The sequence below is a fragment of the Eublepharis macularius genome, chromosome 7 (genome assembly GCF_028583425.1).
Source record: "Eublepharis macularius isolate TG4126 chromosome 7, MPM_Emac_v1.0, whole genome shotgun sequence".
Classification (NCBI taxonomy): Eukaryota; Metazoa; Chordata; class Lepidosauria; order Squamata; family Eublepharidae; genus Eublepharis; species Eublepharis macularius.
In genome coordinates, this window is record NC_072796.1 from 129,954,426 (window position 1) to 129,978,251 (window position 23,826).

General features: G+C 43.1%; 3 protein-coding genes across 4 annotated transcripts in view; 2 read left to right on the forward strand and 1 right to left on the reverse strand.

The window, feature by feature from the left end:
• Positions 1–23,826, forward strand: part of EFR3A (EFR3 homolog A) — a 98,499-nt gene that overhangs the window by 19,282 nt on the left and 55,391 nt on the right. For both annotated transcript variants that reach the window (XM_054985562.1, XM_054985563.1), the window contains one exon: positions 4,560–4,681. In XM_054985562.1, the coding sequence (XP_054841537.1) occupies positions 4,560–4,681 (122 nt within the window). The remainder of the gene's footprint in view (positions 1–4,559; positions 4,682–23,826) is intronic.
• Positions 11,560–12,698, forward strand: LOC129333715 (uncharacterized). The gene is made up of 3 exons (XM_054985565.1): positions 11,560–11,643; positions 11,724–12,017; positions 12,099–12,698. Exons 1-3 carry the CDS (start codon positions 11,563–11,565, stop codon positions 12,402–12,404), a joined length of 681 nt encoding a protein of 226 aa, XP_054841540.1. The 5' UTR covers positions 11,560–11,562; the 3' UTR covers positions 12,405–12,698.
• Positions 16,848–17,986, reverse strand: LOC129333716 (uncharacterized). Its single transcript, XM_054985566.1, has 3 exons — positions 17,903–17,986; positions 17,529–17,822; positions 16,848–17,447 (listed from the first exon to the last, which is right to left on the reverse strand). The coding sequence occupies exons 1-3, from the start codon at positions 17,981–17,983 to the stop codon at positions 17,142–17,144; spliced, it is 681 nt and encodes a 226-aa protein (XP_054841541.1). The 5' UTR covers positions 17,984–17,986; the 3' UTR covers positions 16,848–17,141.

The following is a 23,826-nucleotide window of genomic DNA, read 5'->3' on the forward strand; positions in this document are numbered from 1 at the left end:
TAACTTTAATTAAACTTCAGTTTAAACTGACGAAAGCTGAAGTCTCCAGTAATGACTCTTCGCAAAAGGCGCCTGTGACATTTATCTTGAAGTGTCCTTTGGAAAGAAAATTACTAGGGCTTTCAGCACCGGAAGTTTATAGCAATCTCGCTTTAAACTCAGTTAACTGGTACACTGTTACAGTATTTCTATAAAGGTGTGAGTGTAGCCCCTCAATCCTAAACATGTTATTTAGAAGTTAATTGCATTTCTGGTCAGTGGGATTTCTACAAGCCTATATAATTAGGAAAATCAAGTGGAACAGCTTTTACTGATCTCTGTCAAGGTTGGGGTGCATGATTATATATGTTGTATTATTGGGGGAGGAAAATTCTCATTGCATGCAGAAATGTAGCATGCCAGAGTTTGGGAAATATGCTTTGAGGCCTCTGATATGTGCAGATCTCTGACTTCCAGGGTTTTCTAAAGCTTACATTCTGGAAATCTTGTTGGTTTCTAAGATGCCACTGGACTCAAATCATGCTGTTCTACTGCAGACTAACATGGCTCCCCACCTAAAACTAGCCACAGTTTTCTAATAATCAGAATTGCTATATATACAGAAAAGTGCATTGACAAAGGCAATTTGTGGGCAAGGGGCATGGAAGTGAACGTGCTGCCCCTGCCCCTGCTTGTGTCCAAGTGTGCAGTCCCAACTCATCCTATATACCTTTGTCACTTATCTGTGCAGCAACTGTGTGCATGCAAGTGGTACAAACACGCATAGAGTCCATCTCCATGGTTGGGAATGTTCTAAAAGTAGCATACTCCATTACAAGGACAGAGCTTGCATATGTACAGCGCATGGGCACAACACCTGCCCATTTGTGGCAAGCAAATATAGATGAGCTGGAGCACTATTCTTAGTGTGTGGGGTCTTGCACTCCCTCTGCGTGCATTGGCTCTTTCCACACATGTGTCATGTGTACAGAGCCGCCATGTCTTAGATTGCACATATATTAGATGTTCAGCTTTCTCTGTCACATAGAAGTACCTTCATAATTCTAATGGCTTCATTAACGATTCCATCAGTGAGCGGTGCTGTCGGATCTTATCCGCGATTGAAGCCCACATTCTGCCTCCTGGGAGAAGTGCCCTGACAACGCTGATCTTGCACCAGTTAGTGAAGTCTAGACGTCTTTATACATAAAGAAATGTGCCACTTAACTTTGGCTGCTGAATGCTAATCGAACCGAGAAATCTGTTCAGACTCGTGGCATGTCTGTATTCCAGGCTGATCATACTTGTAAAGTAGCTCTTGGGATTTCTTCTGAAGATTCCTCCAAATTTGAGGATACTGAGAATTCTGTTAGAGGTTCCCTAACCCTCCTCCCCGCTCAGAGCCAAGCTACAAGTGACGCCTTACACAGGTTGGACACTTGTCAGCTTCCTTCAAGTTTTGATGGGAAATGTAGGCGTCCTGGTTTTACAGCTTGGCTCTCCATTACAGCTGCAAGACCAGGATGCCTACATTTCCCATCAAAACTTGAGGGAAGCTGACAAGGGTCCAACCTGTGTCAGGCGTCACTTGTAGCTTGGCTCTCCATTCCCAAAGTTTCCTAGGAAGGTGGCATGACTATTAAACCCGTTGAATTGTTCTTTATTTAAACTATAAACAGTAACATAAAAGCTATAGACAACAAACAGAGAAGATAAAAAGACAACATTCTAAAAAGAAGACACACTAACAATATATAAACAAGTGAAAAAAGAAAGAAAAAAAACCCCTTAATCTAAACTACAGATTGAGTTCCGATTTTCTCCACCACAAATATGTATCATTTCTAGAGTCTTGCTTATTCTAAGTTAAACATAAGGGCCCTCTTTTTTCTATTGTTCATGATTCTTAATCCATAAATCCAGATGTCATCCTTATTATCCGTTTCATGTAAAAAGTCTATAAACGGTTTCCATTCACTCAAAAATGTAACTAATGTCTTTTCCCTAATCAGTGAAGTAAGTTTTGTCATTGATGCAAATTCCAAAACTTTTATCCACCATTCCTCCACTGTAGGCAATGCTGGAGTTTTCCACTTTTGTGCAAAGAGTACTCTTGCTGCCGTAATCAAATATAAAAACAAAGTTCCAAAGCTGCTTTCCAACTGGCTGTCCATCATTCCCAACAAACTAGTTGAATTCCATTGTCTAGAATCAAGTCAGATTTATTATACACAGCCGTTGGCTTTTACAATCAGGGGTCATTACGTAGAAAAAAAGCTGCAGGAACTTATTAGCATAACTCATTAGCATATGCCACACCTCTTGACATCACCAGAACCATGTCATTAGCATAACTGATTTGCATATGCCACACTCCCTGACATCACCCATCCGGGTTGTTTTGGACCCAATCCTGGCCATTCAGGGCCAAAAAGGGGCCTAAAATGGTCAGGATTGGGCTGCTACTGAGCAGGAGAGTGATCCACCACCCGTCAGAGGCCCAATCCGGGCTGTTTCAACCCCAATCCAGGCTGAAATGGGCCCAAAAATGGGGCCACCTGACACATGACCTCTTGGGAGAATTGCCGGAACTGTGTTCTTGTGCGTTCCCCCTCAAAATGAGCTCTGTTTACAATCAAAACATATTTGGGACATTAAAACTGTTAAAACATATTTACAAACAGACAAGATTAAATTCTAAAACCTCAGGCCACATTCAACTTCAGTTAGAAACATTTTTACCAAGACTGTTCACTCTGATCTTCCTAGCTGCTAAAGCAAAAAGAGCCATTTTGTAGGAAACAGAAAGCTCCACATCAGAAAGCATAAAAGCTAGCCATAGTATAGACAATAGGACTAGACTTGGAGACTCCTTGAGGAGAACTATTCTTGGAGAAGCTACCAAAGAACCTTTGTATGTTCCTTTGGTGTTCAAAAAGTAGGTCACACTCAAGGGCGTTCTTAAAGATGAAGTCTGAACAAAAGGAAGGGCGATCTCTGAGGTATCTTGGGTATAAAATGGGTGAAAAGAGTATCTCTACCGAATATGACAAATTAATTAATTTTCAGATTGTTTTGTGGTATTTGCAGTCCTCCTCCAAGGATATAATGTAATTTCCTATATTCTTGGAAGTTTTTCCCATAGCAACAAGCCGGGCAAAACTGGAGGAAGGAATAATTTCTGAGTAGCTGGTTTGCAACATCATAGATTCGCTTAACATCCTTCTCTTTCCAGTGTTTTAAGTTGGCTATTTGTAGCTTGCGTTTGTCTATTGCAGAGGACACACACATTCTTTGGAAATAAAATACTCAATTGTATATTTAAAGGGAGGGGGTGACTAAATTTGCGTGGAGAAATTTTTCTTCTGAGAAAATTGTGTCCTCTTTGTTCCTCCAAAATTTCTGCTTCTGAACCAAACAACCACGATTACCTCTTATTTCCAATGGAACTGGAGTTATTTTTTCAACCTGGGTGGTAGCGTCATTGTACTGCTCTATAGAGTACTTTCCTCCACAGCACTTACTCATTTTCAGTCCTGGATATAAGCAATTGTTGACCTTTCCTTTCCCAAGCTGGAGAGAGTTATTTGTCAGAAAATAACCTTAAAAAAATCTATTTCTCACTACCTAGGGAGGGAAATGGTGGGACCAAGCTTTTACCATATCTTTATTAAAATCAAATAGGCCCCCCTAGGGGCCAGATAGATTGGCTTTCTGAGTAGAGCGTAATAGGTTTGTTGGCTGCCAGTTGGTCATTCCCCTTCCATACCAACAGTCCTAGGGTCAGAAATAGCAAACACGCAAGGGACTGTCCTCGATCACTTTTCCTGAGAAGTCAAACCATGCACAAAATTATTGCTGGGGCCAGTTGAAATCACTTTGTGGGGTGCAACTAACCAATAAATGGCTGTAATTTTTTTTTATTTTTGCTTTCCCAAGATGCATTCATTGGCAGGGGAGGGACGCAGAGAGCTTACTTTAATCCGAGGAAACAGTGCCAACTGCGTTTGTGATGTTGAGGATTTATGATTGGAATTCCCGATGTGAGTGGTTCTTAAAAACAGCCTCACAGCCCTGGGGACGATGGCATTGGGGAAGGGAGGGGGGCCAACTCTTCCTTCTTATGCTTGAAGCTATCTGTCTTTTTTCCCTCTCAGGGCTTAAAGCACTAGGGGAAGGGATTGTTCCATATGAAGAAATCACACAGGCTAAAAGAGTTAAATCCCCAACCCTGAAACCTCCACCAAATATCCCCCAGACTTACTTTAAAAAGCTATATGTCCAATCACAGATCCTGTCGACAAAATACTGTTATTTCTTTAAAGCAGGGGTATTCAGTCTTATTGACGCTGTGGACACCTTTGGAATTTTGAGAAGAGAGAATAACGGCCACCTTAAAATGGCTGCCACAGGACCTGGGGCCAATCACAAAATGGCTGCCATGGGGTACTGCTGCCAATCTCAAAATACTAGGAGGTTTCAAACTGTCATCTTTCAGTAAAGCAGCCACTATGAGAATGCCTGCGTTAGAGAGTTGTGGCAGATGTTACACTAATCTCATTCCTCCCCCATTTCTCTAGTTTGTTAAATTTGCAAACATCGAGGAAGACACGCCATCATACCACAGGCGCTATGACTTCTTTGTTTCTCGATTCAGCGCCATGTGCCATTCTTACCACGAGGACCCTGAAGTACAGACTGAGTAAGTAATGACATATTTGGAAGCATGTTTCATTGAGACCAATTTTTTCTCCTCCTCCTCCTCCTCCTCCTCCTCCTTCTTGCTTTCTATCCTACCCTTCCTCTAAAAAGCTTAGGTAGTGCTATCCCCTACGGGGAGATTCAGCAAGCCTCGGAGGCTACTGTAAGAGCTCCTGCACTGGAGTGGAAATTTTGTGCCCCGTCAGGGCCAGTGTCAAGGGACTGACATTATTAGGTAGCTAGGGGAGGTTTGGAAAAGACCTGAAGCAGCAGTGATCCCCAACTCCCCCCTCTAAATTCTGACATTACCTCCCTCCCAAGATGCATGAGGCCTTCCCACCTATCCTGCCTCCCTTGCTATACCTGTCAGAAAATTTCACCTATCCAATAGACTTCCCCAAACTCTCATGAGATTCTGTATCCTTTTGAGAGTGTGGGAGCCATCTTATGTTGAGAGGAGGCCGTCTTCCTATTTCTCCCCTCCTCAGCAACATGCCACAGTTCACTCAGGGCCAAGCTACAAGTGACGAATGACACTTGAATGGCAAGTGGATCGAGTGGAGGGCAAGTGAACAGGGAGAAATACACTTGCCGTTCAAGTGTCATTCGTCACTTGTAGCTTGGCCCTCAGTTGCTTGAACAAACAGTGATGGCTGTTCAGGAGCAGAAGGGTCCACCTTGAAGAGAAGAGCTGATGCTGTTTGTTCACCCAGGCAGTAACAAGTGGTGGCATCTAGGGGCGGTAGGTGCCATTTACTGGTCTACCTTTTCTAGCTGTGTCATGACCATGTCTGGAGGGGACCCACTAGTCTATATCTTACTGAAGGGACCCAAGTCTGGAACCGTCCCTTGACCTCAGTGCTGCTTATCGCTAATAATCAGCTTGTTACACATACAACAGTTATGTTTTCTAAAGAAGTCCACAAACTAGCTAGCTGCTGGTGTTTTTTTTTTAACTCACCTGCCCATCACATATTCATGATAAACAAATTGTTTATACCATATTTAAAGAGGTAGACAGAAATAAGACAGCCCTCAGGGTTTCTTCTCCCATAAGAACATAAGAACATAAGCAAAGCCATGTTGGATCAGGCCAGTGGCCCATCCAGTCCAACATTCTGTCACACACAGTGGCTAGAAATCCAGTGCCATCTAAAGGACTGTCAGTGAGGCCAGGACACCAGAAGCCCTCCCACTGCATTCCTTCCAGCACCAAGACAACAGAGCACCACCTCCCCACAAAGAGAATACCATCTATCTCCTGTGGCTAATAGCCACTGATGGACCTCTGCTCCATATATTTGTCCAGTCCCCTCTTGAAGCTGGCAATGCTTGTAGCTGCCACCACCTCCTGTGGCAACGAATTCCATGTGTTTATCACCCTTTGTGTAAAGTAGTATTTTCTTCTATCTGTTCTAACCCGACTGCTCAATAATTTCATAGAGTTCCCACGAGTTCTTGTATTGTGAGAAAGGGAGAAAAACACATCTTTCTCTACCTTCTCTCCCACAAAGCAACTGCTTGGGATGACCACCAGAAAGGGGAAACAAAATGGCTCCCAAACTTTTTGTGAGATAAGATTTCAAGAGAGTTTGGAAAGGTCAACTGGTCATGTGGTGCTTGCTGCCCAGCGCAAAGGAAGATGAGAAGAACGTCCTTTCGCTTTTTTTCCTGAAGGCTGAGGGGAAAGAGTTATGGAGAAGAGAAAGAGTTTGGTGAACCTGAGGGTATATTTGACAAAATATCTTGAAACAGTATATTTCCCTTCCTGGTCACTTGAAATTTTTTTGTTCTTACCAGAGGCTGCTGTGCAAACCAAACCTCCTAAGTTCTTACCACAGACTTGTTGCAAACCAAACCTAAGTTTTTTATGTATTTTTAAAAGATGATTTACACACATACAAAGCTAGAGATCTATAACCCCCACATTTACTTTCCTGCTTCATCATATAAGGTGACAATTAGCTGGTCAGCTATATATCCCAAGATTTCTCTTCATTGTGCCTCTTTAAATATCCAGTTCCTAAAGCTCTTCTGCTTTGATTGAGCCCAGATGGCATGCTGAACATTAAGAAACCGAAGCGTTGAACATTAAAAAACCGAAGCATTCAATCTCTTTCCCCTCCCCTCTCTTCCGCACCATGCTGATAATGTGGGGAAAAAAGTGTTGTCCTGCCAAAGGCATAACATAAATAGCTGGAGTCTTAAAAGGAAAATAATCCATATACATGGCTGTCAGATAAAGAACTTGTGTTCAGTCACAGCAATCTCATGCTAGGGATTTCTTGGGCTGCAGCATGGAAATTTCTAGAAAGCGCTGAGAGATCTAAGGCACTTGTCCTTCACTCTCACCTCCACAGGGTACACCGCCCTTTCTCTCTCACTTCGTCACCGAGTGGATTGTCTGCTGTTTGAAATACCTTATTCTCTTCATAACCTTTCATCTCAACAACAATAGAAGAATAAGGGGGGTACCTCATGTCATAACAAAAAAGTGACAGGTGCCCCGCCCCTTTCTGGGGCAGAAGTCCCACCTCTAGACCCCGGAAGCAGTACCCCACGTGACCGGGAGGGCCTAGCAGCTCCCTGTGACCCCTCTACGAGCCCCGCCTGCCCCTGTGGACCAAGAGGAAAGAGTTTTGAGTTTATGGGGTGCTAGGGTAGAAAATTGGGGGGCAGACCAGCCCCCCTGCTCCCTAGAAGAGCCTGGCTGGTTCATGTGACCCCTCATTTTGCTCCCCCAGACCCATAGAAATGGGTTTTTAGTTTGTGGGTGCTACGGTAGAAAGCTGGGACCAGATCTAGCACCCAAGCTCCCTATAGGTCCTAAGGGGTACTGTATGCACCCTCTATTCATGCACCATGACCACCCCCCACCCCCAGTGGTTGGTGCAGAAGGCAGTGTGTTGAGGGGCAGTGGGCTTTTTGACTTGGGAAACCTGTGTTTCACCGTGTGCTTATGATTTTGAATAGGCGTAGAGAAAAACAAAAAACTGTTTTATGGAAAAGCCAACTGTGTTTCACAGGGGCTTGTATGTAAGTTTTTGGGGAATAACAATGATGGAGAGAGAGAGAAAAGGAGTTCTATGGAAAAACTTTTGTTGTTTTGACAGCAATTGGGTGTGTGTGGAAAAGCAGCTTGTGTGCGTGAGAGGAGGTTCTCTCAGCTCCCTCTCTCCCCCTTTCAAGACCCGGCAGCAGAGACAGCTATGGGAATGAAAAAAGGAGACTTTTGCTACCCTTCCCCTCCGCGTCGTCTTTAGAGGTTTTTTAAAAACACAGCTTAAAAAACTCCTAGAACCCTTTCTCCGGGTAACTAAGGCAGGTTAAAACCAGAGAGAGAGAGAGAGAGAGCCATTTTCTTCCTCCCCCAAACAAGCTGCTTCTAAGCACTTACCAGTCAGAATCTCTAACCCCAAGCGTCGTCTTTTTTAAAGCATGCAAGCAGCCTTTAAAAACCCTGGAAAGAGGCAGAGAACCCATTTCAACGCTGGTTCTTTTTTCTTCCCTTTAAAAAATAAAAACGTGCAAAAATACAGTGCAAATTTTTAAAAGGAGGTTTTTCTTCTCTCTTTGAAAACAAAGAAAGAAGTAAGAGAGCGCAGCTGCCTTCTGAGTTTTAAACTAGAGCTAGGAGCCCGCGGCTGGAGGAAGGAAAGAGGAGGGGCAAACCTCAGCCAACGAGACCACAGTGTAGGAAAGGAAGGGGGGAATTCGTGCTTATCACCCACCCTGTGTAAAGCAGTCCTTAAGAGAGCCCCAAGTTCCCACAGGTGCCAGAAGCACCCCACCTCCACATTGCTAGCTGTAGAGTTTTGTGGAGTCACTGAGCAAGTAGTCCTTCTCCCCCCCCCCATCATTCAGTACACAGAAATGCCCCAATCAACATTTCAGTCCACCGTCCCACATTCTCCTCTCTGATTCCAGGCTGCCTCAAGCAAGGGGGAAGCTCTCAAAGAGAGGGAGTAGGGACAGCTGAAATAAGTTTTGGGGGGGAACCAGTTAGGTCTGTTTGTCCCTCTATCCTTTCTGGAGGGGAGCGGGATTACTTCTGAATAGTATGATTAGTCAGGCTGTATCAGGGGCAAAGCTACAATCTTTAATATTCCAGCAGGGAAAATTAAAGGCAAGTGTAACGGGGGTTCTATGAGGCTTAGGACTTTCACGCAATTGTAAGTTAAGAAAAACTTTTAACAATGAATACAATACAACTATTTTTTTTCTTTAACTAAACTCATAAGTGCAACCATTCAGAAACTTTCAGCCAACAATGTCTTTGAAAAGGTAAACAGTTCAACTTGTCAGATCCCATCGAGTGAGAGAGTCTTTCCAATTTGAAGCTAAAGGAACCCATGTTTCTGCCCCCTTCTCGGGGAATTAACAGCCCTGCAAGAACAATACAAACCCAGTAACACTGACCAAACACAATACACAACACGACTTTTAGCCATATTGTTCACATACAACATTTCTGATTATTTTATTCAAGGTGATAAGAGTACATCAATTATTATTATGCTCCACAGCAACAGCAACAGCTAAACCAATCACCCCATAGGGGTTATGCAAGCTTAACGTGTGAATTAATACCATGGAAATGGGTGTAACACGGTTCTTTTTTAAAAAAAATATTTTTATTTTTATTGTGGGAAAGTTAGAAGAATGAACAAGAGAAAGAATGTGAAATATAACAAGAAGACAACTACAAAGGCCCGAGAATGGCCTACAAATCAATCTACAAAGTAAAAACAGTAAGAAACATAACAGGTATATTATTAATCCGTTACAGTTTCTTGCCTACAACACTGCTCTCTTTATTATCAATCAGCTTGCCGGCTCATTAATATCTTTTTCAGTGTCTCTTCTGCTTGATATCTCAGAACCTTATTCTTAAAAATCAAAGCCACAAATCATTTTTCATTGCCTCTCTCAGATAGTCCATAAAGGGCTTCCAACTTGCCATGAATATAGAGTGTTTTATCTCCAATTAACACTGTAAGCCTGACCATCTCAACTAATCTTTCCAGTCCAATCTCCATGAACTACCATTTTGAGTATAGAAGAGCCATGCCTCTGTTACTATATCTAAAATAAAAATACCGTGCTCTTTTTCCAATTTATTGTCCATAATATCCAACAAATAGAACTCTGGTTCTATTAACCTTTAAGATTATCTGCATTAACCTATGTGCTTGTAACCATTTTTTTTTTTGCATTGTTGCAAGTCCACCAAAGATGTTCCTTCCTGTTGTTCACATCTCCAACATTTATTTGAGACACCCATGGCCATTTTTGCAATACCACCAGTACATTGTTTTGTAAAAATTCTCCTGAGTGGGACACAAAGTAAATTTGAGGCCCTTAACTGACATCTTGATCCATCTGTATATTATACCCAAAACTCTATGCCCACTTTGTTTGACAGATTCTTCCTCTGTATCAAATTTCAACAACAGTTTATACATTTTCTTTATTATATGATTTCCATTTCTTTTTCAAAATCTGCCATCTCTTGCTGAAATCCCCATTCTTTTTTGTCCAATTTAAACCTTTCTAACAATTGTGCATAAAAGAACCACTGACATTTGTAACCCTCAGCTAATAATTCAATTTACACGCCTCTTCCAAAAACACTACTAAGTTGACCAGTCCTGTTTAGTTATCATTTCCTTTCTTTAGATGGCTTCTTGTGGTGAAATCCACAATGAGCCTTCGGGGACAATTTCGGTTTGATACTTATTCCATATTCTCAGGTGTAACCTTATTCTATTGAATTCAATAAAGAATGAAAAAACAGGTAAAAAACATGTTCCTGAGGGGGGGGGTGCTCTAAAATGCCCAGCCTTCTCGGAGATGGGGGGGGGCCCTCAGGAAGAGATTTTTGGTAAACTGCCCCTACGAGGTAGGCCGAGGTGCGGGGGTCGCATTGTTGCGCTTTTGGACTGCATGTGACATGTCTACGAATTTGTCTCAATGAGGGGGACCACATGGTACAGCTATCGGGGCGATCTGAGCTGTTTTGGTGATTTTTGGTAAACCATCTCTACTAGGTAGACCAGGGTGCAGAGTCGGTGTGTTTCATTTTGGACAGCATGTGACACATCTATAGATTTGTCTCAATGGCATGGTACTGTTTATGGGGTGATTGCGGCAATTTTGGGAATTTAGGGTAACTCTCCCCCGCCAGGTAGGCCCGGTTTGTGGCGTCACTCCGTTTCTTTTTGGTGGGCCATGTGACACCACTGCGAATGCACCCCAATGAGGGGAACGCCGTGAACCCCTCCCCCGCTATGCAGGATGTATCTAGTCTAATTTAAATGAGCCAATGAGGGGTGTGTGGTGTGGCAGGGGATTCTCTTTAAAAATGGGGTCAGAGGGCATCTGCTGCAGGTGTTGTTGAGGGGCAAGCTGTGCCACTGAGGAGGAGGTGCAAATTTACAAAGAAATGAACCCTGCGGAGCTAGAAGGGATTGGGGCTGTGGAAGAAATGAAACCTGTAGAGCTGAAGGGGTTCGTGGTCGTGGAAGAAATGCAGGCTCCTTGCGAAGTGCCCTGCAAAGGAGATGTAAAATGTGGGAAGAAACTAGATCCTAAATTTGACAGACCAGAGTGTGTTCAATTTTTAGTACAGGGGGTAAGTACCGAAGGAAAGCGGGGAAGGGAAAGAATCACGGAGTAGAAAAACAGGCCTTTCTTTTTCTCTTGTAGCTGGATGAGCATGAAGTGGCTTGGCGGGTGTTTACAGAAATAGTCGAAGTGGCTCACAAAGAAGTGTACCCAGAGTGTTGTGATTACTGTGGGGAAATAGCGTTTTGGCAGAAATACAGTTGCTTGAGAGGTGATGATGACGGTGATGAAGAGGCAGAGGAGATGGAAAGTGTGATGGATGCTGCAGCAGAGGGTCAGGAAGCAGAGCCTACGAAAGTACAGGGGCCCCCACGCATTCAGGGTTTATACCGGGATGTAAGTTTTTCTTTAAAAAGGGGGGAGCGGGTGTCTAGAGGTGAAATAGAAAACTTATACGCGTGTCTTTTTTCTGACAGTTAGGGAAGGATGAGTGGGCCGTGGCCACCCCTGAGAAGGTGGAAACGGATTGTAGCATGTACAGCGCGAGCCTACCAGCTGTTCAAGCTCTGGATGCTGAGGAACAGGGAGAATTCGCAGACCCATCCCGGCCTGATGCGGAACACAAGACCACTGGAGATTCAAGGATCAAAGCGGAGCCTGAGACCCTGGGAGGAGTAAAAGAACCACTTCCATCTCGAGCACAAACACCGGAACATCCCGACAAGGGGGAAGAAGAGAGGCGCCCCTGTGTGCAGGCTTTATTCCCCGATGTAAGTGTGGCAAAAAGGCTTCCTGAAAGAATGTAGGGTGGCTAGAGAAACAATTCTAAAAATGTTTTTCTTTTAACACAGGTGTGGGACAGGCCTGTCGATTTTAACCTTCTGGCTAGCCATGTTTGTGAAAAGTTAAGCCCCGGCTGTTGCTATCGCTGTGGTTTGGTTGTCCTGTTCCAAAAGGATAGCTGCAGAGACTATACCCCCTCTATAGATGTGACAGGGTTATCCGTGATGGAGGTCAAGGGGGCAGACCTGTGCAAATTTCTGGAACTGAAACTGGCAGAACATGCTGAAAAGCAGATCAGACATGGAGACAAGGAGACTCAGGGAGAACATGAAGAACCAGAGGGTGTTTCCCCCAAGAATTATACAGAGCTCTGAAGATTATTGTTACTCAAAACCCACGGTAAAAAGAGGAGGCCTAACCTCTATTGCTGTAGTGGTTCCTGCCGTGGTTCTGATTATACAGGCGACTCAGGCAGACCACACTAGCCGGATTGCGATCTTAAATGTTGCAACTTTTCTGATGAAAGGACAGTAACAGAAATGGACAATGGCTATTTTGAGCCTTTAGGAGCCACGGAAGGCGGTGTTCTTATGAAATTGGCCCGGGGGAGAGAAGATGACCTGGAGGTGCAGGCGGGCAGAGTTGCACACAAGAATCTGATTGGAGAAGAAAATTGAACAGGGACTCATCTGTCTAATAAAAATACTTTCATTAAGTTTTGCTGTTTCGTGGTTAATTAATGATCCATTAAACTACATTTTGAACAACCTATACTTATGAGTAAAGCTGTGTTAGACTATGTTAGATACCAAAGCACTGCCCATACACACATTTTCTCTATAAAGTGAAGTTTCTCACTGTACTGCAAATGTGTATCCCACATAAAAAACTAAAAGCATATATAGTGTAGCATTTTGTAAATTGTAACTAATTTAGCAACATCTGTATCTAGCTGTTGTATGCATCTGCATTCTCGAGAGTAGATTTATTTTCCTGTACTAGTATGCAGACTCAGTTGGCCTGTTTAAGTAAAGATTAGCAGTTTTAAAGTTATTTTGATTAAAAGAATCGTTTAAAATACCGTAACATACACGGTCTTGGCCGCTCAAATCTACAGGACCACCTCTCTCCATATCATCTGCCTTTGCTCATCTGAACAGGGCCTTCTGCAGGTGCCACCCTGTAAACGGGCAAAATCAACAACGGCCCATACATGTTGTCTGTGGTGACTATAAATAATGTAAATAAATAAAATAAATAATCCTTAATAGGGAGAGGCCTGTCACTGAAGCCCGGGCTAAATGAAAATGAAGTCTTACAACTTAAAAAGACGTGCAAACAACTGCATCATATACGACATCACATGTAAATATCAGCTGGCTCTGGCTTTAGAAAAGATAGATGAGTTGAAGTACAGCTCTGTTACCTGTACACCTCAGATCATGCAAGCAAAAATCAACGCACAACAGCTTAGTGATGTAACTCATACTGCCCACTGTTTGAAAGCATGAAAATCATAATATAGTTATAACGGGTATCTTGTACTAACAATTTTAATGTAATGGTCTTTTATTCTTTTTTGCAGGAGAATCTCCTTGTCAAAAACCATGTGCGGGTATCACTTTTCTAATTTCACAATCATTCTATGCTATAATAACTTTAATATCACCATATGGGAAACCATTCCAGTTCCTGATCATTTCACTAAACTGACCAGATCTGTTTTCTGATTTTCCCACAAGTCCTCAGCATGTCAGAGAGGGGACAACATCTCACTAGCATCCGAGGTTTTTGTTTTTTGGTAGGGGATGATTTTTGATTGGGGGGGCACAGTATCATACAAGACCAGAGGTGCAGCCCATATAGGGGTGTTTATCACTATAGTGAAAACTAGCTCTTTGTAATTTATTTATGTAGGGATCTATTCAGAGAAGGGTGACTTGTGCGTGAGTACTAACTACACTAATGTCACCAGCCAGCAATTAAAAGATGTGCGTGATAACAGAATCAGCCCCCTTTGGGACAGGTAGGAGATGCAAACAGGATCAACTGAATAATTCTGCACAAATTATTCTATCCCCTGTGCTAAACAATGCACAAGATGCTCTAAATGGATTATTAAAGCAGTGCAGACAACGTTATGTAGATCTGGCTATGAAGATTATTAGAAATAAATTCACACATCATAACTCCTTATTGAATTACTGTGGCATATGTGCTGCAGTCTTAGAGATCAGGATGTAGCCTGAGTTTGATATAAAACAAATACAGCAGTTTTTTAAAAGTGTATTCATCCTCTCTGTCTTACCATCACAGAGACCACCGGGTATGTCTCCAAAAAGATAAGAAGGAGACTGTGTAGAATGTAGCCTGTGTTTGTATAAATAAAGTTGCTTTTCAATCAGTTTCAATGTGTTTGTTCCCTTTGTCTTACCATCAGAACATTGTCTGCCTACAGATGATAAAGAATTTAAGGCTTCTCCAAAGATTCACAGTCTAATGGTATCTGCAGATTCCTGAGAAGGGCCTAGATTGCCCCGATAAAGTAAATAGAAGTGTTATTTTTCCCACCGCTGTCCAGCTTTCCAGTCCCAGAACCCTTTGGAATTTGTGTGAAAGTAATTATAACAAGTATTTATTGGGGGGTGTCTTGTAAAGATCATTTTTACCACTGTTTTACAGATGCCCACCCCAGAGCCTTGTGGAATCTGAGTAAAAGTGATTACGACTAGTATTTATTGTTGTGTCTTGTAAGAGCGTTCTTTTGAATTGAACTTCTCATGCTATTACAGGACCATGTTATAAAATCACTTGTGTAAAAGAAATTAAAAAGTAAAAAGGATTGCAAATCTTACAAACTATTACATTTTTCAATAATACTTCTCAGCTGAACAGTGAACCTTTAGTATGACCCGTCTCTTTCCCCTTAAATTTGGAATGTTTTGTAGAGCGCACCGGGCCCGTCTCAGGAATCTGCAGATACCATTAGACTGTGAATCTTTGGAGAAGCCTTAAATTCTTTATCATCTGTAGGCAGACAATGTTCTGATGGTAAGACAAAGGGAACAAACACATTGAAACTGATTGAAAAGCAACTTTATTTATACAAACACAGGCTACATTCTACACAGTCTCCTTCTTATCTTTTTGGAGACATACCCGGTGGTCTCTGTGATGGTAAGACAGAGAGGATGAATACACTTTTAAAAAACTGCTGTATTTGTTTTATATCAAACTCAGGCTACATCCTGATCTCTAAGACTGCAGCACATATGCCACAGTAATTCAATAAGGAGTTATGATGTGTGAATTTATTTCTAATAATCTTCATAGCCAGATCTACATAACGTTGTCTGCACTGCTTTAATAATCCATTTAGAGCATCTTGTGCATTGTTTAGCACAGGGGATAGAATAATTTGTGCAGAATTATTCAGTTGATCCTGTTTGCATCTCCTACCTGTCCCAAAGGGGGCTGATTCTGTTATCACGCACATCTTTTAATTGCTGGCTGGTGACATTAGTGTAGTTAGTACTCACGCACAAGTCACCCTTCTCTGAATAGATCCCTACATAAATAAATTACAAAGAGCTAGTTTTCACTATAGTGATAAACACCCCTATATGGGCTGCACCTCTGGTCTTGTATGATACTGTGCCCCCCCAATCAAAAATCATCCCCTACCAAAAAACAAAAACCTCGGATGCTAGTGAGATGTTGTCCCCTCTCTGACATGCTGAGGACTTGTGGGAAAATCAGAAAACAGATCTGGTCAGTTTAGTGAAATGATCAGGAACTGGAATGGTTTCCCATATGGTGATATTAAAGTTATTATAGCATAGAATGATTGTGAAATTAGAAAAGTGATACCCGCACATGGTTTTTGACAAGGAGATTCTCCTGCAAAAAAGAATAAAAGACCATTACATTAAAATTGTTAGTACAAGATACCCGTTATAACTATATTATGATTTTCATGCTTTCAAACAGTGGGCAGTATGAGTTACATCACTAAGCTGTTGTGCGTTGATTTTTGCTTGCATGATCTGAGGTGTACAGGTAACAGAGCTGTACTTCAACTCATCTATCTTTTCTAAAGCCAGAGCCAGCTGATATTTACATGTGATGTCGTATATGATGCAGTTGTTTGCACGTCTTTTTAAGTTGTAAGACTTCATTTTCATTTAGCCCGGGCTTCAGTGACAGGCCTCTCCCTATTAAGGATTATTTATTTTATTTATTTACATTATTTATAGTCACCACAGACAACATGTATGGGCCGTTGTTGATTTTGCCCGTTTACAGGGTGGCACCTGCAGAAGGCCCTGTTCAGATGAGCAAAGGCAGATGATATGGAGAGAGGTGGTCCTGTAGATTTGAGCGGCCAAGACCGTGTATGTTACGGTATTTTAAACGATTCTTTTAATCAAAATAACTTTAAAACTGCTAATCTTTACTTAAACAGGCCAACTGAGTCTGCATACTAGTACAGGAAAATAAATCTACTCTCGAGAATGCAGATGCATACAACAGCTAGATACAGATGTTGCTAAATTAGTTACAATTTACAAAATGCTACACTATATATGCTTTTAGTTTTTTATGTGGGATACACATTTGCAGTACAGTGAGAAACTTCACTTTATAGAGAAAATGTGTGTATGGGCAGTGCTTTGGTATCTAACATAGTCTAACACAGCTTTACTCATAAGTATAGGTTGTTCAAAATGTAGTTTAATGGATCATTAATTAACCACGAAACAGCAAAACTTAATGAAAGTATTTTTATTAGACAGATGAGTCCCTGTTCAATTTTCTTCTCCAATCAGATTCTTGTGTGCAACTCTGCCCGCCTGCACCTCCAGGTCATCTTCTCTCCCCCGGGCCAATTTCATAAGAACACCGCCTTCCGTGGCTCCTAAAGGCTCAAAATAGCCATTGTCCATTTCTGTTACTGTCCTTTCATCAGAAAAGTTGCAACATTTAAGATCGCAATCCGGCTAGTGTGGTCTGCCTGAGTCGCCTGTATAATCAGAACCACGGCAGGAACCACTACAGCAATAGAGGTTAGGCCTCCTCTTTTTACCGTGGGTTTTGAGTAACAATAATCTTCAGAGCTCTGTATAATTCTTGGGGGAAACACCCTCTGGTTCTTCATGTTCTCCCTGAGTCTCCTTGTCTCCATGTCTGATCTGCTTTTCAGCATGTTCTGCCAGTTTCAGTTCCAGAAATTTGCACAGGTCTGCCCCCTTGACCTCCATCACGGATAACCCTGTCACATCTATAGAGGGGGTATAGTCTCTGCAGCTATCCTTTTGGAACAGGACAACCAAACCACAGCGATAGCAACAGCCGGGGCTTAACTTTTCACAAACATGGCTAGCCAGAAGGTTAAAATCGACAGGCCTGTCCCACACCTGTGTTAAAAGAAAAACATTTTTAGAATTGTTTCTCTAGCCACCCTACATTCTTTCAGGAAGCCTTTTTGCCACACTTACATCGGGGAATAAAGCCTGCACACAGGGGCGCCTCTCTTCTTCCCCCTTGTCGGGATGTTCCGGTGTTTGTGCTCGAGATGGAAGTGGTTCTTTTACTCCTCCCAGGGTCTCAGGCTCCGCTTTGATCCTTGAATCTCCAGTGGTCTTGTGTTCCGCATCAGGCCGGGATGGGTCTGCGAATTCTCCCTGTTCCTCAGCATCCAGAGCTTGAACAGCTGGTAGGCTCGCGCTGTACATGCTACAATCCGTTTCCACCTTCTCAGGGGTGGCCACGGCCCACTCATCCTTCCCTAACTGTCAGAAAAAAGACACGCGTATAAGTTTTCTATTTCACCTCTAGACACCCGCTCCCCCCTTTTTAAAGAAAAACTTACATCCCGGTATAAACCCTGAATGCGTGGGGGCCCCTGTACTTTCGTAGGCTCTGCTTCCTGACCCTCTGCTGCAGCATCCATCACACTTTCCATCTCCTCTGCCTCTTCATCACCGTCATCATCACCTCTCAAGCAACTGTATTTCTGCCAAAACGCTATTTCCCCACAGTAATCACAACACTCTGGGTACACTTCTTTGTGAGCCACTTCGACTATTTCTGTAAACACCCGCCAAGCCACTTCATGCTCATCCAGCTACAAGAGAAAAAGAAAGGCCTGTTTTTCTACTCCGTGATTCTTTCCCTTCCCCGCTTTCCTTCGGTACTTACCCCCTGTACTAAAAATTGAACACACTCTGGTCTGTCAAATTTAGGATCTAGTTTCTTCCCACATTTTACATCTCCTTTGCAGGGCACTTCGCAAGGAGCCTGCATTTCTTCCACGACCACGAACCCCTTCAGCTCTACAGGTTTCATTTCTTCCACAGCCCCAATCCCTTCTAGCTCCGCAGGGTTCATTTCTTTGTAAATTTGCACCTCCTCCTCAGTGGCACAGCTTGCCCCTCAACAACACCTGCAGCAGATGCCCTCTGACCCCATTTTTAAAGAGAATCCCCTGCCACACCACACACCCCTCATTGGCTCATTTAAATTAGACTAGATACATCCTGCATAGCGGGGGAGGGGTTCACGGCGTTCCCCTCATTGGGGTGCATTCGCAGTGGTGTCACATGGCCCACCAAAAAGAAACGGAGTGACGCCACAAACCGGGCCTACCTGGCGGGGGAGAGTTACCCTAAATTCCCAAAATTGCCGCAATCACCCCATAAACAGTACCATGCCATTGAGACAAATCTATAGATGTGTCACATGCTGTCCAAAATGAAACACACCGACTCTGCACCCTGGTCTACCTAGTAGAGATGGTTTACCAAAAATCACCAAAACAGCTCAGATCGCCCCGATAGCTGTACCATGTGGTCCCCCTCATTGAGACAAATTCGTAGACATGTCACATGCAGTCCAAAAGCGCAACAATGCGACCCCCGCACCTCGGCCTACCTCGTAGGGGCAGTTTACCAAAAATCTCTTCCTGAGGGCCCCCCCCCATCTCCGAGAAGGCTGGGCATTTTAGAGCACCCCCCCCCTCAGGAACATGTTTTTTACCTGTTTTTTCATTCTTTATTGAATTCAATAGAATAAGGTTACACCTGAGAATATGGAATAAGTATCAAACCGAAATTGTCCCCGAAGGCTCATTGTGGATTTCACCACAAGAAGCCATCTAAAGAAAGGAAATGATAACTAAACAGGACTGGTCAACTTAGTAGTGTTTTTGGAAGAGGCGTGTAAATTGAATTATTAGCTGAGGGTTACAAATGTCAGTGGTTCTTTTATGCACAATTGTTAGAAAGGTTTAAATTGGACAAAAAAGAATGGGGATTTCAGCAAGAGATGGCAGATTTTGAAAAAGAAATGGAAATCATATAATAAAGAAAATGTATAAACTGTTGTTGAAATTTGATACAGAGGAAGAATCTGTCAAACAAAGTGGGCATAGAGTTTTGGGTATAATATACAGATGGATCAAGATGTCAGTTAAGGGCCTCAAATTTACTTTGTGTCCCACTCAGGAGAATTTTTACAAAACAATGTACTGGTGGTATTGCAAAAATGGCCATGGGTGTCTCAAATAAATGTTGGAGATGTGAACAACAGGAAGGAACATCTTTGGTGGACTTGCAACAATGCAAAAAAAAAAAATGGTTACAAGCACATAGGTTAATGCAGATAATCTTAAAGGTTAATAGAACCAGAGTTCTATTTGTTGGATATTATGGACAATAAATTGGAAAAAGAGCACGGTATTTTTATTTTAGATATAGTAACAGAGGCATGGCTCTTCTATACTCAAAATGGTAGTTCATGGAGATTGGACTGGAAAGATTAGTTGAGATGGTCAGGCTTACAGTGTTAATTGGAGATAAAACACTCTATATTCATGGCAAGTTGGAAGCCCTTTATGGACTATCTGAGAGAGGCAATGAAAAATGATTTGTGGCTTTGATTTTTAAGAATAAGGTTCTGAGATATCAAGCAGAAGAGACACTGAAAAAGATATTAATGAGCCGGCAAGCTGATTGATAATAAAGAGAGCAGTGTTGTAGGCAAGAAACTGTAACGGATTAATAATATACCTGTTATGTTTCTTACTGTTTTTACTTTGTAGATTGATTTGTAGGCCATTCTCGGGCCTTTGTAGTTGTCTTCTTGTTATATTTCACATTCTTTCTCTTGTTCATTCTTCTAACTTTCCCACAATAAAAATAAAAATATTTTTTTTAAAAAAGAACCGTGTTACACCCATTTCCATGGTATTAATTCACACGTTAAGCTTGCATAACCCCTATGGGGTGATTGGTTTAGCTGTTGCTGTTGCTGTGGAGCATAATAATAATTGATGTACTCTTATCACCTTGAATAAAATAATCAGAAATGTTGTATGTGAACAATATGGCTAAAAGTCGTGTTGTGTATTGTGTTTGGTCAGTGTTACTGGGTTTGTATTGTTCTTGCAGGGCTGTTAATTCCCCGAGAAGGGGGCAGAAACATGGGTTCCTTTAGCTTCAAATTGGAAAGACTCTCTCACTCGATGGGATCTGACAAGTTGAACTGTTTACCTTTTCAAAGACATTGTTGGCTGAAAGTTTCTGAATGGTTGCACTTATGAGTTTAGTTAAAGAAAAAAAATAGTTGTATTGTATTCATTGTTAAAAGTTTTTCTTAACTTACAATTGCGTGAAAGTCCTAAGCCTCATAGAACCCCCGTTACACTTGCCTTTAATTTTCCCTGCTGGAATATTAAAGATTGTAGCTTTGCCCCTGATACAGCCTGACTAATCATACTATTCAGAAGTAATCCCGCTCCCCTCCAGAAAGGATAGAGGGACAAACAGACCTAACTGGTTCCCCCCCAAAACTTATTTCAGCTGTCCCTACTCCCTCTCTTTGAGAGCTTCCCCCTTGCTTGAGGCAGCCTGGAATCAGAGAGGAGAATGTGGGACGGTGGACTGAAATGTTGATTGGGGCATTTCTGTGTACTGAATGATGGGGGGGGGGAGAAGGACTACTTGCTCAGTGACTCCACAAAACTCTACAGCTAGCAATGTGGAGGTGGGGTGCTTCTGGCACCTGTGGGAACTTGGGGCTCTCTTAAGGACTGCTTTACACAGGGTGGGTGATAAGCACGAATTCCCCCCTTCCTTTCCTACACTGTGGTCTCGTTGGCTGAGGTTTGCCCCTCCTCTTTCCTTCCTCCAGCCGCGGGCTCCTAGCTCTAGTTTAAAACTCAGAAGGCAGCTGCGCTCTCTTACTTCTTTCTTTGTTTTCAAAGAGAGAAGAAAAACCTCCTTTTAAAAATTTGCACTGTATTTTTGCACGTTTTTATTTTTTAAAGGGAAGAAAAAAGAACCAGCGTTGAAATGGGTTCTCTGCCTCTTTCCAGGGTTTTTAAAGGCTGCTTGCATGCTTTAAAAAAGACGACGCTTGGGGTTAGAGATTCTGACTGGTAAGTGCTTAGAAGCAGCTTGTTTGGGGGAGGAAGAAAATGGCTCTCTCTCTCTCTCTCTCTGGTTTTAACCTGCCTTAGTTACCCGGAGAAAGGGTTCTAGGAGTTTTTTAAGCTGTGTTTTTAAAAAACCTCTAAAGACGACGCGGAGGGGAAGGGTAGCAAAAGTCTCCTTTTTTCATTCCCATAGCTGTCTCTGCTGCCGGGTCTTGAAAGGGGGAGAGAGGGAGCTGAGAGAACCTCCTCTCACGCACACAAGCTGCTTTTCCACACACACCCAATTGCTGTCAAAACAACAAAAGTTTTTCCATAGAACTCCTTTTCTCTCTCTCTCCATCATTGTTATTCCCCAAAAACTTACATACAAGCCCCTGTGAAACACAGTTGGCTTTTCCATAAAACAGTTTTTTGTTTTTCTCTACGCCTATTCAAAATCATAAGCACACGGTGAAACACAGGTTTCCCAAGTCAAAAAGCCCACTGCCCCTCAACACACTGCCTTCTGCACCAACCACTGGGGGTGGGGGGTGGTCATGGTGCATGAATAGAGGGTGCATACAGTACCCCTTAGGACCTATAGGGAGCTTGGGTGCTAGATCTGGTCCCAGCTTTCTACCGTAGCACCCACAAACTAAAAACCCATTTCTATGGGTCTGGGGGAGCAAAATGAGGGGTCACATGAACCAGCCAGGCTCTTCTAGGGAGCAGGGGGGCTGGTCTGCCCCCCAATTTTCTACCCTAGCACCCCATAAACTCAAAACTCTTTCCTCTTGGTCCACAGGGGCAGGCGGGGCTCGTAGAGGGGTCACAGGGAGCTGCTAGGCCCTCCCGGTCACGTGGGGTACTGCTTCCGGGGTCTAGAGGTGGGACTTCTGCCCCAGAAAGGGGCGGGGCACCTGTCACTTTTTTGTTATGACATGAGGTACCCCCCTTATTCTTCTAACAATCTCTTTTCCTAAAATACACTGGCACAGGTCAGATGTTACACAGGGTTTTTAATCTCCACAGCTCGAATGTTGGGCGTTACTTCAGAAAGGTGGCACTGAGGTGTCCAGTGATTTATTCACTATATTTTAGTGTGCTTTCTGGCCAAATATGGTTACCAGTAACTGGAAAATAAGAACTATTAGAGTTCAATTAAAATGTTTCATGGGCTCTTTCCTGCTATCTCTCTGACTCCATCAGTAGGAGGTAGAAGATGGCAGAGGGAAGGTTGCTAACTCTGTCTTGGGAGGTTCCAGGAATTTGGGGGGCAGTGCCTGGGTTGGGTGGAGTTTGGGGGAGTGAGAGAGCTCACTGGAAATGTGATACCCTAAAGTATTATTTATTTGTTAATCTGTTTATTTTATTAGATTTTTAGTCTGCTCACCCCACAAGTGCACTCAGAGCAGCACACAGCATAATAATATCCATAAAAAGATCAAAACAATGGTAGCAATGATATTATATTAAGCAGAGGTCATTTCGTAGAAAAAGAGCTGGAGGAACTCATTAGCATAAATCATTAGCATATGCCATTCCTCTTGCCATAACCAGAAGTGTGTCATTAGTATAACTGATTTGCATATGCCACACCTCCTGACATCACCTATCCTGGCTGTTTTGGACCCAATCCTGGCCATTCAGGGCTGAAATTGGGCCCAAAATGGCAGAAAGGGGCTGAAAATGGCTGAAAGGGGGCCCCAAATGGTCAGAATCGGGCCACTGATGAACGGGAGAGTGATCCGTCACCCATCAGAGGCCTGATCCAGGCCATTTCGGCCCCAGTCCAGGCCAAAATGGGCCCCAAATGGCCAAGAGTCAGGTGGGTTGGGCCACCTGCCATGTGACCTCTTTGGGGAACTGCTGGAACTGCGTTCCTGTGCATTCCCCCTCAAAATGAGCCCTGATATTAAGACATCATAGTAGAGTGCACATAATATATAGAGTAGTCCCTCTAAAACTGTGTTCCCTGCAGGGAACTTATCTCTGTAGTCTGGAGCTCAGTTGTATCTGGGAGCACTTCAGGCCCACCTGGAAGTTGGCAACCCGAGGAGAAGGGGTGTCAGAGCTCGATCGAGGCATGATGGCGGGCTGCCTGGCTGCTTCCTCTCTCCTCTCTGCTGGCCCCATTGATGTAATGCTGGAGAGGGAGGATTCTCAGCTAAGCTGCATCCTGGCAAGACGGTAGAGCATCTGGCTGCTTCCTCTCCTCTTTCTCATGGTCCTGTAGTTGAGACGCTGCAGGTTAAGAATTGTTAGCCAGAGCTTGCTCTAAGCACAGTGGAGGGATGCCTGTTTGCCTTCTTCCCTCCCTGTGGTGGCCTTATTGATGGCCGTATGATGATGCTGGAGTGTGACCTTGGCAGACTGCTGAA